Below are 17,618 nucleotides of genomic sequence, written 5' to 3' on the forward strand. Positions count from 1 at the left end.
GGTTGCAACAAGGTATCAGAAGTTTCATCAAGAGTCCATTCAAATTGATTTAAATATCGAGAAAGCATTAAACAAAGTTTTGCCTTTAAAAAACAAATATCACCCTCATGAAGGCATTAAGAAACATTACTGAAAAGGTATAAGGAAAGGAAATGTTTGAAAGAGGCTGTTGATAATATTGTTTTACGTTACTTTATATGAAAATTTCAAGACTAAGATTATTTTGTTAATTATTGCAGTACATCTTATATTTTATTTTAACCTGCAAGTTCACTTTTAAGGCAGAGCTAACAAAAATAATGCACTTGTAAATATTGAACATAGCAATAAAACATTCGTGCATATATCACCCGGCCACTGGATTAAAAAAAATAAGTCACTATAAACCGGTAACCGCCGGTTAGGTAATTCTATATAATTAAAAAATAAAAATTTTTTATTTTAATATTTATGCTTTGTGTCAATAGGAGATAAAGAAAAGAATGCTAGAAAGCAATGAAAAATGTACCTCTGCTTAGAATATGATACATTTAACATCATCAACACAAGTGATATTTTATGAGGAGTTTTAATTGCTCCTTTCTTCAATTAAGAGCTTCACTTAAGTTACTTACAATTAATTTTACTTACGAGGAGATAGAGGTGTATAAAGGAATATAATCATTAAATCCATAATGTCTAGAAACTAAATTACGAAAAGCTAATAATCGACAGGTTTTGCCGTTTTATTTTTATTTAAACGTATGTTAACCTTTTGTTATTTCTGCTAATATATTTGTTTATAGAGTACATTTCATTAATTTGTATTCATAGTTATGACCAACTGGTTCAGTAACACTATTTCGTTATTCTTAATTTTTAAAGGTCCCACCAGCGGCCGAGCGGTAAAGTCGCTGAACACTGGTAGTTCGGTCCGAGGTTCGAATCCCGCGAACGGGCTGGCTGCATGGGCGTTTTTCGTGGTTTTCCCCATGTGTAACGTGCATGCGAGCCAGTTTCCCTTAGAAAGTCCTCCACGAAGGCATCCCTCCCCTTAGGCAGATAGCCCTCGAGGCTTTGCCATAATCACACACACACTTAATTTTTAAATATACGTACAGGAAAAGGAGTAAAAGTAAAGGAAAAGAGGAAGACAAATAGAAAGCAAGCCTATGCAAAAATTTTTAAGCGAGATATTACAGATATAAGTTACTCTTAAAATTTAAATACTTTTTAAATCAACGACTTTAAAATTTGCGGTCCTTTTTTTAATTAAAAGTTCGTGATCACTTAAAATCACGACTGCTTATGGTTTTTCAGACAGTATTACTGATTTTAACTGATTTTGATCCTTCTAGATATCATTTCATGTTAATGTTTTTAACTCTCAAAATATTTCCACTATCTATTTATATATATAAATAGTGAAAACATACAAACTTCAAATTAAGATGATAAAATAAAGAAATATTGAATATATATATATATATACATATATATATATATATATTCAATATTTCTTTAGTAAATAATATAATATAAGCACATAATAATAATATATAAGCACATATAAAAACCAAAAAACAGAAGCACAGGGGCAAGCTGCAAGAAATAGGGAACGGGGAGCAAAATGAACCAAGACCAGAAATGAAAAAGTAATTTACATCTTCCCTGTATCGTCATTAAGGGGACGATGCGAGAAAAGAAGTAAATAAAGCAACCTGTTTCTGTACTGACAAAGACACAAATTAAAGTTTAAAATTCAAAAATTTAAAAATAATCTTAAAAAATATCTAAGTAATCTGTGTTCTTATCAGTTCAACTCCTACAAACCAAAGAAAAGAGATCCAAAAAAATACACAATTATATAACATCAAAAACAAATTCAAAAATTTTGCGAAATAATAGGTAAATTTAAAAAAAAGCATTTTGAGTAGACAGAGTCAGAAACAAAATCATAAACAAGTAAAAAAGCTTAAAAATCTAATAAAAAGTTTTTAGTACAAGTGAACAGAGTCCAAAAACATGTAAAATAGAAGTAATCCAATATATGCAAAAATATAGAAATAAATGAAATTTTGATCTAAAAAATAAAAAATAGCCGAGTAAGTTCTTAAAATATGTAACACAAGAGCAACACAAGTTTTGAAATAAAAATATATATATTTGCGCCTGTATAGTAGCAAAGCCTAACATATGTTAAGTGGTGAATTTAGGTAAACTAAGAATTTTAAACTGATTAAAATCAATAAAAATAATCAGAAAAAACTTCTATTGTAGCATAATAATAAACTTTTAAATTTATCTATTATTTTTCAAAATTTTGAATTTGTCTACGTTTTTGATGCTATAATTTTACATTTTTGACTTACTTCGGCCTGTAGGGGTTGGACTGATAAAAACACAAATTGCTTTGATTGTTTTAAGATCTTTTTTAATTTTAAATTTTAAACTTTAATTTCTGTCTCTATAGGTTCAGAAATAGGCAGTTTTATTTATTTACTTCTTCCGTTGAACCCCCTCCCCGATGATGCTGCTGCGAAAAAGATGCAAGATTTCCTTTTCATCTTTGGTTTTGGCGTATTTCCTCACCCTCCCCGTTTCTTGCAGTTTGCCACTGTGCTGCTGTTTTGTTGTTGTTGTTGTTGTAGGGGGGGGAGAGTTGCATGCTGTTTGTTCCAAACTGAATACTGCAGCAATTTTAAAGGTATTTCTATTTTAGTTTAGTTTACATTATTACCGGCACTTATTAATGCTATCAGAGAGCAATTGAATTGGGTTTTAAGCTAATTTATTCATTTAGATATGTGTGTGAAACACATACCACTACGCTGTGTATAATGAATCCAAACTCTATAATGGCATTATGTAATTAACATCTAATCTAAATATAAATTTTTAGTTTAATTGAAATGTTTTCTTTGTTCTCATAATAATTAATTTTAAAGGAATCAGGAGTGCCCAGAGACGCTTATTTTCTATAAATCATAAGTAATAGTACATTGCACATTTTCTAGATCATTAATTATTCTAAAAATTAGCTTCATTCGATTAGTAACTAAAATGAATGAATTATTACATAAAATGTTTAAAATAATTAATTAAATTTTAAAAAAGTAAGTGGAAAAAGTTACATATTTAATATTTCAACATACATCTTTCGACCGTGATGGTCTTAGATTTGAATCATTATCACCAGCTTTTTCAGTGACTTTTATCCCTTGAAGAATCTCATCTTTTACAGTGTGGTTTCCCTCGGATTCCTTTATAATATAAGAATAAAAAATACATAAACTTCCACATTTGAAAAAGAAATCCAAAAGTAAACATCAAACAAAAAGTCATAATTTAAAACTTAGTTAAATACAATTTAACGTACAACTGGAGATGGAAGATTAGAATTTTCGTCTTCTCTCCCACCAAAATCAAACGCAGGATATCGACAAAAACTTAACTGGGAATTAAGACAGCCTGGAAAGAAAACATTATAGTGAGTACATAAAAAAATATGTAAATTATACAGCACACAAACTGGCTAAAGTGACTGCAAAATTTAAACAATTGCTAAATAATATTGCATTTTAAAGAAACTTAAAAGCTTTGTGATAAAAGAAATTGTCTGTTACATATATCAAGGGGAAAATCAGTTTATTTACTAGATCTAGTCAATATTACGAAACAAATTTCTATAATATGTAAACAATCATACGCTTCAAAATAAATTCAGGTACCCTAAATTGGCTAAAATTATTTTCATTTACCTGGACCAGACCTTCTTCGCATGCTTCTTTGAAAAGGTTTAAAATTATCTTTAAATCCATTTTTATCTTCAACATTACTAGACTCACTCTCACATTTGATGTTGTCACCAGTTAATGCAGATACCTGCTGATGAAAACAATTGTTAAACTATTTCACATTAAATTATGTTATTAGAAAAATAAAAAATTTTCATTTTCTTTAAGTACATAATCCCAATTAGATTGTATTCTATTTCCAATAAAGATAATAACTGTTTTGTTTAAAATATAAAAAATAAACACATACTGTAAATGAACTCCTTTCCGGATCGTTTTTTTCACCTTCTGTATTTTCTAACCTAAAAAAATGTCAAAGTTACATACATTATAAACTTCTGAAAAGTCTGACATTTGTGTACAATGGAATGGCACTGTTTTAATAGTAGTTATGTAATTTTTTATTCAATTTTTAACTTTATAAAATGCCTTTAAAAAACTGCTTCCTGCCTCCGGCTAAAGAACTTTACAAAACGGTTTATAAAACAATCAATATTACATAATATATTAGTTGAAAAAATTTAATCTCAAGGTTAAATTTTTTTAACCTGCTCTAAAACAAATTTGTAGTATTCAAGAAACAAATAAAGGAACTTGCATTAACGTTTTTTGAATTAAATGGGATTATTTAGCAAGTTAAGGATGACAGTTTTTTTAATTAAATAGGATTATTTAGCAATTTAAGGATGACAGTAATTATTTTTTTACAGAAATCAGTATTTAATAATGTATGAAATCCAGAATAATTATCTGATAACATTTATTACTAAAAGGCAATCCTTGCTTATGTCTTATTTAACAGATATATCACTGTATAGAAAATGTGCATTTTTCAAGCTTTGTATACAGACAAAAATCAGAATCCAAATAATGCGTTTGGGGATTATTGTCTGACAGTAATTCAGAAATTCTAGTTTTATCTAACCTTTCCAGCAAAATAAGATTTAAAAATTTTCAGCATCTAAAATGAATTGGTATCTGACTGCTAATAATTATTCCAAATTTTTCAAGGGTAACGTTTAAAGTACCATCATTATTGAGCCGATGTGAGTAACTTACCGACTAATTTTGTTAGGCTATATCCCATTTTAGTTATTATTAGTGGCCAAACTAAAATAACAGACGAAAAATTTTCTTCACAGCGATAATAAGAAACAATACAGTCATGGACGTTCGAATTATTACAATTCATGATGAAAGTAAATTCTAATCAGCTCAACGGATTATAGTTAAAAAGGAAGAGAAGGATGCAGGAGAACTCAGAATAAGGAATCTTTAGTAGTCTAGTGAAAAACAAAATCAAGCTTGTCTATAGCAACAAATGAGAAGCTACAAGATTTTGATGCAAATTTAAATACTTTTCTGTTACGCTTAAATTACGGAACTGTCTTTAACTACATTGATAACAATAATGCTATCCATAACATATAAAATTTCATACCAATTGCACGTTTTGTGAGTATAGAATACGAATAATAATAAAAAATAAAATTCTTGTTAACAAAACACATTACTTACCGGACGAGATTTGCCATTATCTTGCATAAAGTAATTAGGAAAGCGCATAACTGTTTAAAACATAGTCTTCTTATGCCGGATTCAACTTTATAATCAGAACTGTGTGCGGTAAGGATTTGAATCGACATAAGCATGTGAACAGAAATGACAAAAGTTCATAGGGGTCATCTTATAGTTTACGTTTTGGAAACCAATTACATTCTTGCAAGCAATGTGTAGTCTTCGTTAATAATGCTGACTAAAATCTATCTAAAACCATTTAGAGGGGCTAAACAGCATTAATATGTTTGTTTCTTTGCTAATGACTCAAGCAATGCCAGTAAATGTTTATAGTTTTCAGGTGAAAAATACAGCCTATTTATAACAATTGTATAAATAGCGTTACATAACATAAGTTAGTTCCTAAGAAGCACTTTCGAAGACGGATGTGAATAACTTGATTTTAAATAGTAGTATAAGTAGCACTTTAGCCAAAAGAAGTAATGTGAATATTCATTAATTGAAGTAATGTGAATATAATCGCTTACCAGATAAGGACTAGAGAATTATAAACAAAATACAGTATATTAGAAAGTTCCATACCTTGAAAACTTTACCGGAACTGAGAAATATGAGAACTGTCTGGAATGCAACAGTATGCTCATCTAAATCCATTAATACGCCATTTAAAAACAAAATGTGTTTAATGCATTGATCTTATTTAGAGTTGCTAAATTCTCCATTTCTATGTAGAGCGTCAGTGAACGAAAAAAACCGTCATGTACTTAATGACATACCCTACCACTTCAACCACAAGCACATGCAGATCAAAGAACAACGCTACTTTTATCAAAACGAAAAATAAAAACACGCGCACAGGAAAGAAAACAGTGCAGTCCCTTATTGTTGCATTCCAATACAAAGCCGTTATGTCTTTGTGATAAAGGGCTGATTTATGTATTGCAGACTGCACGTTTTAGGTAGGAAATATATTTTAAAAAATTTAAATATGAATGATGTGTAAAACTAATGAAATAAAATATTTTTTACGTAAAGATATGTTTTAAACTTCAGATTAGATGCATTTAAACATTAGTTTTAAAGCCAACGGTTAAAGTAAAAAAATTATTGGCAAATAATTCGATTTTTCATGTGATCTACGAACTGAAGAATTAACTAATTTGAGAAAACGTGCAGCTGAGAGAAAATCGAGAGAATGTAACAAACGAAGAATTTTCGAATACGACTGAAGGAACTGTTCTTTTGTTACCAATTATTCGTTTATTTATCTCATACCGATCGCTAAGTTTCTAAACTTATATCCTCACAATTAAGCTCTGGAATAACTATCACTGTTTAGTATTTTTTTAATTTTTTGTTTCATTTATGTTATGGACAGTTCGAAGTTACAGCAATATTTATATTGGATGTTTCAAAAGTCAGTTTGAAAATTAATTAAAGTTACTGCGAGTTAGCAGGTTTGGTTTTACACAGAATTTTAATAATTTAAGAAGAAACTTACGCGTAACTTTTAAAAACTATCTATAGCGTCTAAAATAACTATATAACATATATAACATAATTTTTCTATGTTAGAAACATAATCCGATGAAGCACTTCTAATCCACTGTTGAATTTGCCGATTTACCAGAAGAGCTTTAAAAGAGCGAAATTAATGTTTGAGACAAACTACTTTGGGAAGACCGAAAGCATTTAAGATTGATAAACTTCGAGCACGTCTTGATAAACATCTTGGCAAAAAGCAAGGAAAAAAAAATCTTAAAAAATGAGCATGCGTAGCAGGGCCGGAACGAGGGTAAGGCCTTAGGTGAACAAATAGAAGGAGCGCCAAATTAGCTATGCGATCAAAAATTCAGAAATTTATTTTTAAAACTTATGATTTTTAACTTTTAATTTCGGAATACATCAGTTAATATTAAAAGAATTTTGTGTTATAAGCAATCCAGTTAAAAAAAGAAAAAGAAAAACTTATAGCATTAATTTATTCTCAAATGACATGAACTTTCACAGTAGTGTACATAAGATTTTCTTGCATTAAAATTTCTTATTGAAAATAGTTTTAAGGAACTAATTACACTTTGTGTAACGAATTGTATAAACTAAACATTCATAGAAAATATTATACTGCCGACATTAGTTGTTCTTTGCTGTATCTCATTAGCCCCATCAAAATATTTTTATTCTAATTTTTTACTTCGAATTTTTAGCCTATATATATATATATATATATATATATATTGCGCGTTTGCATAATGCTATGTTTTCAAACATCATTTAGCATTATTTAGTTATACTCCCCCCCACACAAATAGGTAAATAAATAATCTTGCATTGTATACAGGAGCGCACATTTACCCCTTTGCCGCCCCCCCCCAGCGGCCGAGCGGTAAAGACGCTGAACACTGGTAGTTCGGTCCGAGGTTCGAATTCCGCGAACGGGCTGGCTGCATGGACGTTTTCATGGTTTTCCCCATATATAATGCGTATACGAGCCAGTTTCCTTTAGAAAATCCTCCACGAAGGCATCCCTCCTCGTGTGCAGATAGCCTTCGTGTGCTTTGCCATAATTGAGTAATCCAATTCTTACCGCTTTGCCTCAGGTGAAAAAATATGTAGGCACGGCTCTGCGTAGTTTTTTACCATGCCATTTAAAAAAATTTTTCATAATCTAATGAATATCTGCCGGAACCTAATATTTTTGCTGTAAATGTTTGATTTGGTGATGTAATAGTATAATAATAGGTTCAGAAATATTACCTAGCAAAAACTGTTGAAATATATTGTTACGAATATTGCATATAGATAGATGATTTTAGTGCAATTATATGTGAAACTTTTGTATTTTTGTGCGTAATGTAATATGAAAAATCTAGAGAGAAAAGCTATGCCGGAAAAGTAAGAATACAAGGGCAAATCTATTTAACATTGCGTAAGTGGATATTTTGGTAATTTGGCGATAAATCGCTAAACTTGGCGAGTATTTGACAATATTTTGGCCCGGCCCTCTATCGCAATGATAGGTACTGTAATTGAATAAATGTAATTGATCACCATATTAATTTTAATCGTAATTCGACCCTCATATTGCCTTCCAGTAATTTCGAGAAGCAGAAAGTGCTAGAAATATCTCTGCGGCCGGGTGAAAACTATATAAGGCAGGAGAGAGCATCTGCCCTCAGAAGTAGCTGTTGTTGTTTGTTGTTAGCTCAGCGTAAGTTCGGAGTATTGAGATATCTTCGAGTAATTTTCTCTTTAGCTGCGCTTTGCATTGCGTTGTGTTTAACGTTCACAGTAATCTGAAGAGTAACTACTGATTACTGAATCTGAAGAGTACCCTGTGATATTGTGTAGAGTTGTGTTATTATCCACTATTTTTGTGGAAATTTCCAGATCTCTGAAGTGTTTCTTTTGATAAAATAAATTTTATCAACCTAACATCGGAGCTGTGTGCGTTCGATCTCTTTCGAACCCGTAAGCACATTTTGGTGTTGGAAGTGGTATTGAATCCTGGTGACAAGAGCGATGGAGGAGAAATGTGACAGCTGGTGACAGCCTTTGCTGCATTCAAACAAGAGATGAAAGCGGGCCAAGAGGAGATGAAAGGAGAAATGAAAGCTAGTCAAGAGGAGATGAAAACACAAGTTACATCCATAATAGAAAACAATGGAAGGTAGAAAGACACGGTCAAAAATAGGGTTGGAAAAATTGAAGAAAACGTTTCTGCCATCCAAGAACTAATCGAACAACAAAATGAAGACATGGTTTCTACTGCTGCTGCTGCTGTCGTTAAAAAGAAGTTGACACCTGAAAGAAATGCATAGCGACAGCAGGAAGCAATTCTGATGATTTTAAGTTTTTACCCATGCCTTCTCGTCCCTCTCTGAAGCTGTCTACATATGATGGAAAGACCTCCTTCCTGGCAAGTGTAAAGACATAGTTTTCTATAGTGGCGGACGCGAATGGATGGGATTCCCAAGCTAAGGACTGCCATCTCGCCGCTTCTGTGAGAGCAGACACAGTGGATATTCTTCAAACGCTTCCCGAAAACCAGACTTCGAAGCTCTATCCGGCGCGTTGGAGCAGCGCTTTGGCGAGAAGTGTTTAAAAGATTATAGTAGGCTTCAGTTAAAATCCCGTTAACAGAAGCCCATGTGAACATCCCAGGAACTTGCCACGGACTTTGAAAGGCTGTCTCATTTCGCCTTCCTCCTGCTGTTGTGCGGGTTGAGCGATATATCTGTAAGTTCGTGCTTTTCCTCTTTGACTGAGCATTAAGTAGCAGTCGTGCAATTAACAGAACCAGGCTCCATGATCTAAACTTTTGAATTGTACATAAATTAACTCGTTGTTGTCTGTCTTTTTTGATTGCTCATTAGTTTAATTCTGAACTTGGACTTAAAACAACAATAAATTTTTGTGGTTTTATTCGTGTTGTATCCACTTAATGTTCTGGATTTGATAGCTAAAGTGAAATGAAAATTTGTCCAGCACTCTAGAACGGAGGTAAGCAAAGTCGACCCAAGGGGCAAACACGGCACGCCGCTTATTTTTAATCCGGCCCGAGAGATGACATTTTTTATATGAAAAATAAATAAAATTACGCGCTATTGTGCAGTGACCGATAGTTGAGTTGAAAAGTTGTGAATAATGACCGCGAGTTACGCTACCGTCGTATTCTCTCGTTTGTCGTTGTTTTTAAAATCACTTCCCACCAGGCGAATGTTTGCACATTCGATTGCTGGCGTCACTCTGTAACGCATGCATTCTGCTTGCTGTCTCGATCTTACTTGGTCGTTGCCCACCAGCGGCCGAGTGGTAAAATCGCTGAACACTGGTGGTTCGAATCCCGTGAACGGGCTGGCTGCATAGTCGTTTTCGTGGTTTTCCCCATGTGTAACGTGTATACGAGCCAGTTTCCCTTAGAAAGTCCTCCACGAAAGCATCCCTCTCCTCAGGCAAGTAGCCCTAGTGTTCTTTGCCGTATACTCAATACACACATGCTTACTTGGTCGTTCTGGCCCAACCACCGAATACATTCAGGACAAATAGTTCAGACAGGACTCAGACTATTCAGTGGACGAATCGGACTACACTATTTCTACTAGGAAGAAAGAAAGATGATGGTTTGTTAAGAAAACTATAATATTAAAGATTTCATCAAAACCCCCGATCGGACTCTGAAATTAAATCAGAAAACGGAAAGAAATTCAAAGCTTTAACCTTGCATCCTAGCATCCTAATTCCCCAAATTGTGGAATTCACAAATCACGAGGTTTCTAAATTTTCGGCCGACCTCAAGGCGTCTCAAAATTCTGCTAAACTATCTAAAGACCTTTTATGTGGCAACACCAGCACCGATGAATGAAATGCTATCACTCCAACTATATTCGTCAAGGAAAAAACTAAACCTCTAATGGAAAAGACTAATGTATCTCTCCAAAGCAAACTTACAAACAATCTGAACTTAGGAATGAAAAATGGAAATCACACATAATGTTCGCTTTGAAAAATTTACCCTTGAGTTAAATAATGCTAATGAAATAAAACAGTAAATCCACTCGGAAAATGGAAATATAACTAAAATTCCACCTCTTGTAATATACCAAGACGGCTTTGATTGGTTTTCCATAGATCATACTTTAAGCAAAACGTGTAAGGAAGAACATGAAGCTGAGCTAAGAGGTGAAGCTATCTTTCTTTACTCGAAATTAATAGAGGACTACAGACAAATTGTAAATTTCATGAACAAAATAAAATCAATTTTCATTCATATCAACTGGACAACAAAAACGATTTAAGAAATTATCATAACTTATCAAAATTCATCCCTGAGAAAGCAATTTTCCAAAATCTTACGGTTAGAAAATTTTCAATTCTGAATGTAAAGGAACTCACAAGAAAAGCAGAGCATTCAATAATCAAATCGCTGGTATATTTCGCAGAACTCGATATTCTAAAGAAGGAAAGGCGATCTTTAAAGTAAACAATATCTTAAGCTTTAATGCGATTACCGAACCATTCCAAAAGAAAATCAAACGCCCGACGCAATGCTATAAATTCCAGCTGTTCGGGAACACTCAACATCGATGTTTCAATGAGCAAAGATGCAAATAACCATAGAAGTTCGGAATGAAATTTAAAACAATAGGAAAAGCCTAAATGTACATTTTGCCAACAAGGTCACGTTAGTTCAAATCGAGTTTGCTCCGAGTGCCAAAAAATATTTGCAGAGGTCCTGAAAACACAAGAAAAAGAAAAACTCATCACCAACATAAACAAAGAAAATTCACCTGAATTCAGAAATCGCTGAAAATCCTAAGCCCAATAGTTTCAGTTTTATAGTGGAATGATTAAGAAAAATCTAGACACATAAAAAGAATTCAACCCAGTATTTGAAATTTTTCAAGATCAAGTGTTTTAAATTTCCTACAATAAATTATATTTATCATTTTACAACTCAAAAAAGCTAAATTCCCCACGGAAAAATAATAATATGATTTCTAACCTTTCAACTCATGTTGAACTTTTCAGAACTTGAAGTCTAAACGCACATTTCTCAATCCCATGAAGAAACAGCCGAGTGGTAGAGCGCAGGGCCGATCTCGCTAACATAGTGGGTTCGGGCCTCTCTGGTGGAGATAGCTTTATTTTGAATATTGCATACTTTCCTTTTTCCAATTGTATGTACCTCATAGGCTTTACGTACCCCACAATTTCAAGCCCCAAAAGGCCTTTCTAGATAGGATACTTCCTAACGAATGACAATTTACCATCCACGCAAATGTATGTCCATTGTGCTTCGCGCGAACATGTTGACAGTTTTGCTATAGCAGTGGGCCATAGCAAGTTAATCTGCGGTGTATTGTTCATGTCATTTTTTTATTCATTACCTATCGTTACCATGTCGGCGTCAAAATCAAATAAGAAGATAAAAGTAGACCCCCAAATGTTCAGTTTTCAAAGCGTAATAGAATGCCAGTTACTTTTTTCAGAAAATTAAATATCAAAGTTTTATGTTGTCAAAGCCAGTTGTATCAGTAGTAAAATTTACTTGCTCTCGTGGATTTCACCATCACTCGTTTCATGAATTTTAAGTAGTGATCGAAACTGAATATCCTTACTTGCCTCATCGTACAAACTATTCAAAGGCTCAGCGACGGGAAAATTTTGTTTATAATCTTCGAATTGAGAAAAGCCATAGATTGAGAAATAATTGAGATTGTCATAAATTGAGATTTTTTTAAAAGAGAAAAATTGCCTACAACCTTTATTATCTAACAGCGAATGGCTATGGAAATTAGCATTTCCATTGGCATTGTGGTATATCTCAGGAATTTTATTTAAAATTATAGGAAAAACCAATACTCATACGTGAAATGTATTCTACCGAAAAGGCATATCCCAGAAAGTTTGCTTTGCTTGAAACACAAATAACAGTAAACAAGTTTCACCAATTTCCATGCTGTAAAAAATTTCAAATATTAGGGGAATCTCCTTCCCCCTCCCCCAAAAAAACATTTTCGCAGAATATATTTTCTGAACTTATACTACAGTTGCAACAGCGTTTTGTAAATCTTGATGTAAGTGCAAAAGATATTTTTATGTTTTAAAATCCATTTGAATGTATAATTGAGAAGTTTCCTTCCACTGGAAATGATTGATTTGCAAAATGATGATATGCTAAAAATGATGCTTAAAGAAAAGGATCTAATTCAATTTTATAAATATCTTTTGGAAGATAAATAATCTTAAATAAAATATATGCACGGGGATGGATATCTACATTTGAGAGTACTTACCAATGCGAAAAGATATTTTCGAAAATGGAGTACGTAAAATTGCAGTTCAGATCATTTTTAAGATGAACTTTTGCAAACAACTTTAATGGTAGGAATTACTGATTTCGAACTTTAGTATGATGAAATAGTTTAATCTGTTTTATAGTTACGTTTGTTAATATGTAAATACAAATCCTTTATTCATTTTTTTGTAAGCGTTAGTAAAATGTGTATAAACATTATGTAAGAGTATCACTTCATTATAAAGAAAATGAACGTTATGAAGTTTTTCCTTTTGTTCCATGGGAAAATTACCCATTTATATCTACATATTTGCTACTTGCTCCGCTGAGGTTAAAATTTTTACAGTCTGGCCCTTTCTAAAAAAGGTTTGCCTGATCTAGAAGGCTTGATTAGTTTTTAGATCAAGCGATACTGGGTTTAATCCTATAAATCCATGCTTATCAGAACTTTTCAAGGTTTTACCGTAACATGTAGGTTTGCTGGCCATTAAAAATGCAAATCGGCATAAATTGAAATTAAGAAATGTGGTGTTTGACAGACTTTTATTATCGTTAAGTAAAATATTACCCCCCCCAAAAAAAGACAACGCAAAATAAAGAAACAAAATTAAAGTAATTGGAGCAAAAGAATAAAAAATAATTATTCACCTTATAAGGTATTTCTCTCACTTCCCTAGCGTCCTTCGTGGTGTAACGGTAGCACGGTGGGTCGGCATTCCAGAGGTCCGTGGTTCGATTCCCGGCGAAGGCGGTTGCATATTTTTCATCTTTTCTGCTTCTAATTAACCTAATGACTTTACAAGTGGCGCCCGAACTAAAAGGGTTGTGGATGATGATTCTCCGCACCCAGGATTAAAACTCTAGTCGCCGTTTAAAAAGGGAAGTATATAAGGTATTTCTCCCACTTCCCTAGCGTCATGCGTGTTGTAACGGTAGCACTTTGGGCCCGTATTCCAGAGGTCCGTGGTTCGATTCCCGGCGAAGGCGGTTGCATATTTTTCATCTTTTCTGCTTCCAATTAACCTAATGACTCTACAACCTCACAACATTGATTTGCCTGAAATGAATTTAGCCTGGGTTTATGTTTCCGTTACGCATTTTATTTCACATGTAAAGCTGCAACATAGCTTTGATCTACAAAAAACAACACTACTTTATTAATAAACATAGAAAATTTTACTAAGAATCATATTATAAATATGAATATTTAAAACACTTTGAGTATATTAATTAATTTGAAATTAAGAATAAGTAGTCTTTGCCAAATTCAATATGAAAAATTTTCAAATCCCAAATTTCTTGTTATTAAAAGAAAATATAATACGAATAGATTTGAAATTTATAAGTATTGTGACAATTTTCATGTAAAAATGTATCTTCAGATGGCGAATTCTCGAAAGAAACCGGATTATGAATATGTAAGTAATTTTCAGGAAGTCGTTCGCTATGATGCCAATTTATGGATTTATCAAATGAACAATCCTCTGATACGATATGAGTAATTCCGTTCAAATGAATGTTGACAGTTTGCTTTACCTAGTAGTTCCAAACTACTGATCGTAGTCTAATGTCATTACTGATTGAAAATTAATCAAAATGTGTTTTTCTCTACCTCTCATATTAAACAATCTTTATAAAGACTTCCTAGTATCAACTCAAAAACTAAACTTATTGTAAAATTGTTCTTGACGTTACCATTATTCAAAACTAGCTACAATACTCGCTTATTATACCTGTAAAATTTATGCATCGTTATCTCTAAGACAGGTGTTCGAAGCATCCACCTGAACATTACGAACTGTATATTCCGAAAAGCAGTTTCTAAATAACATATTTTCGAAATTATTATTCTATATTGCTGGTGATTTATTACTGGCGATTATTATTGAAATACTTCATTAAAGTTTGCTTCATTTCGAAATAGAGCCCAGGATCTTTAAACCTGCGATTAAATGTCCTACACATGAATGTGAGTTTTTTTTTTTTTTTTTTTCGTTTAATTATGAGGTATTCTTTCTGAATTTTTCTCTATGTGTAGGTTAATGGTTATTTGTATATGGCAAAGCACATTAGGATACTCTGCCTGAAAGAAAGGTGCCTTCACGAAGGACTTTCTAAGGTAAACTGGCTCGTGTTCATTTTACAAATGGGGTAATTCCCGAAAACATCCATGCAGCCAGGCTGTTCGGTAGGGTTCGAAACCGGTCGAAGTAATTTTCAACCGTTTTGCAGCTGGTAGAAAGCGAAGTCTTGATAAATAAAATAATTTTAAGGAAATGTTTAGCTTAATATTTGACTAATTTTACAAGATCATATATAAATGAAACGATTTTTTTGTTCTTTTATACTTTTGCTTTGTTCTTTTATACTTTTGCTTTTTTTAATACAGATTTCTATCTAAAGTCTTTTGAGATTTTGATCAAGTTTTCCACCATTCATGCTTGTTGCCATGATTATGAATAGATTCAAAGAGCAGATGTGAATAGATTTCTCAGCTTTTGTTATTTTTCTGCCCATGGTTTAAAAAACGAATACATATTTATTATTATTTGATTCAGCGCATGTGAAGGAAAAATCGCTGAAAAAGAAAATATGCTTAGTCATTTTTCGAAAATGGAAAACGCGTCACTTTGGAATACCGCCAAAAAAACTCTTGAAATATGAAAAATTGGATTTTTATGTGCTAGATAAATTTTAGAAGATTGAGAAATGATAGCACATCAGTCAGATAGATAGGTGAGTGGCAAAGGCTAAGAACGCAAGTTTTATCTACGTATAATAATTTTTAAGAGGATTAACTTCAATATTTTCAAAGAGCAGTAATCGAGAGATTAAGACCTCTGAACACCGGCAGATCGACTCGCGTTCAAATCCAGATGAACGGGCTGGCTGTGCGGTTGCGTTTCGTGGTTTCCTCATGGTGCAACAGAAATAGGACTTAATTTCCCTTAGGAGGGCCTCCCTGAATGCAACCCGCTCCTTAGGCAGATACCTTTTGTGTAATTTTCTGTATTCAAATACTTTAATCTACTTAAATATGCAGTTGAAAAGAGAATTTCAATCCTTGTGGTCATGCTTTGAGCTCGGAGGTTTTTTTTCAAAAAATTTCCTGATTTATAGCTAGGGATTTCACTATTCACTTTGCTGTGGCTTAGTATTTACAAACTGCAATTTACTTTTTAGGCGATTTATTTCTTTTGCGATTTACGTTGATTAAAATTTTATTTCATAAATTTATTGCATTAGAAAAGTACATTGCTGTACTATTTTTACTTAACTAGCAGTATTTTAATTATTATTCAACAGCAAAACAGATATTTAAAAATTTGTTTCGTTGTTGCACTTTTGCAAGAATTAAAAGCATTTACGGGAATGATTCATATTATATAATATTTGAAGTCATACTATTCAAAATGTGGTACTGTCCATCAATTTAATTTAAAAACGCTTTAAAATGACTACTTATTTAGTTTCTAATGTATTTAGAATTCAAATCTAAATGCATTCATATCATTACTCAAACAATATATCTGCTGTTACTTTGTAGTAAAACAGGCAATTATAAAGCTTAAGTGTTCACCAGCGGCTGAGCGGTAAAGATGCTAAATACTGGTAGTTTGATCTGACAAATCCAGCGAACGGGCTGGCTGTGTGGAATTTTAATGGCTTTCCCCATGTTTAACGCGTATACGAACCAGATTCCCTAATAAATTCCCACGAAGGCATCCCTCCCTTTAGGCAGGTAGCCCTCGAAGCTTTACCGTAATCACATAAACCAAAAAACCATAAGTGCTTAAACTTTATTACTCAAGATCTAGATCTAATTAATGTCAAGTATATTTCAGTTATTCATAGAGAAATGATATTTTTTTTTTTTTCAAAATGACGTTTGCGAGAAAATATGTGTCGAGACATAATTGTATGGCCCAACAGATACGATACGTTTAGAAATGCTTTTAAATGGTTTAAATAATCTTAGGCCATTTTTCTTCAATAAAAATCTCCTGCAATTTGAAAGATCCTTCATCACTTTCAAAGTTCTTTCCCTAACAAAAGAATTTTGTCTTCTTTACGCGAAGAAGGAAGATCTATAGATGTATATAATAACTACGATGTAATACGTGGAAATTAAGTTAATTTATTGTAAATTACTAATTAGCAATTCTTTAAAAATTAAAATAATATATCCGTAAATAACTACAAAATATAAACACGTTAGGAGAAACAGTCTAACATTCTCACCTGCTACTAAAACATATTAAAGCTGCCCCAGCCTGAAAAGAACGAACTTGAAGCTATTTACTATATGAGATATTATAAAGCAAATTTAATCTCTACGTTAAAATCACTTTGTTACTTTTTACATTTAAGAAGTTTAATACTTAACAGCTCAGAAATTAAAATGTATCATCCTTAAAAGTTTTCTTTTCAAAGTTTTTAAAACCAGTTATTTTTCCTAGATATAACTTTAAACGTCTTCGACAGTTAAAAACAATCACTAAATGAAAATAAAGGTTAAAAAA

At 32.4% G+C, this 17,618-nt stretch overlaps 1 protein-coding gene across 4 annotated transcripts in view; it reads right to left on the reverse strand.

The window, feature by feature from the left end:
• Positions 1–6,099, reverse strand: part of LOC118181529 (uncharacterized) — a 30,051-nt gene extending 23,952 nt beyond the window's left edge. For 2 of the 4 annotated variants that reach the window (XM_035350694.2, XM_035350692.2), the window contains exons 1-5: positions 5,877–6,099; positions 4,027–4,078; positions 3,741–3,867; positions 3,359–3,450; positions 3,135–3,242 (exon numbers count right to left, since the gene is read on the reverse strand). In XM_035350694.2, coding sequence (XP_035206585.2) covers positions 3,135–3,242; positions 3,359–3,450; positions 3,741–3,867; positions 4,027–4,078; positions 5,877–5,938 — 441 coding nt within the window. In that variant the 5' untranslated portion in view covers positions 5,939–6,099. Of the gene's footprint in view, positions 1–3,134; positions 3,243–3,358; positions 3,451–3,740; positions 3,868–4,026; positions 4,079–5,294; positions 5,418–5,876 lie in introns of those variants that run through there. The other 2 variants (XM_035350696.2, XM_035350695.2) reach the window with 2 other exon arrangements.
• Between the last annotated feature and the right edge of the window lie 11,519 nt (positions 6,100–17,618).

Source organism: Stegodyphus dumicola, chromosome X2, assembly GCF_044657685.1.
Source record: "Stegodyphus dumicola isolate Sdum_Otavi_A_Nest chromosome X2, ASM4465768v1".
NCBI lineage: Eukaryota > Metazoa > Arthropoda > Arachnida > Araneae > Eresidae > Stegodyphus > Stegodyphus dumicola.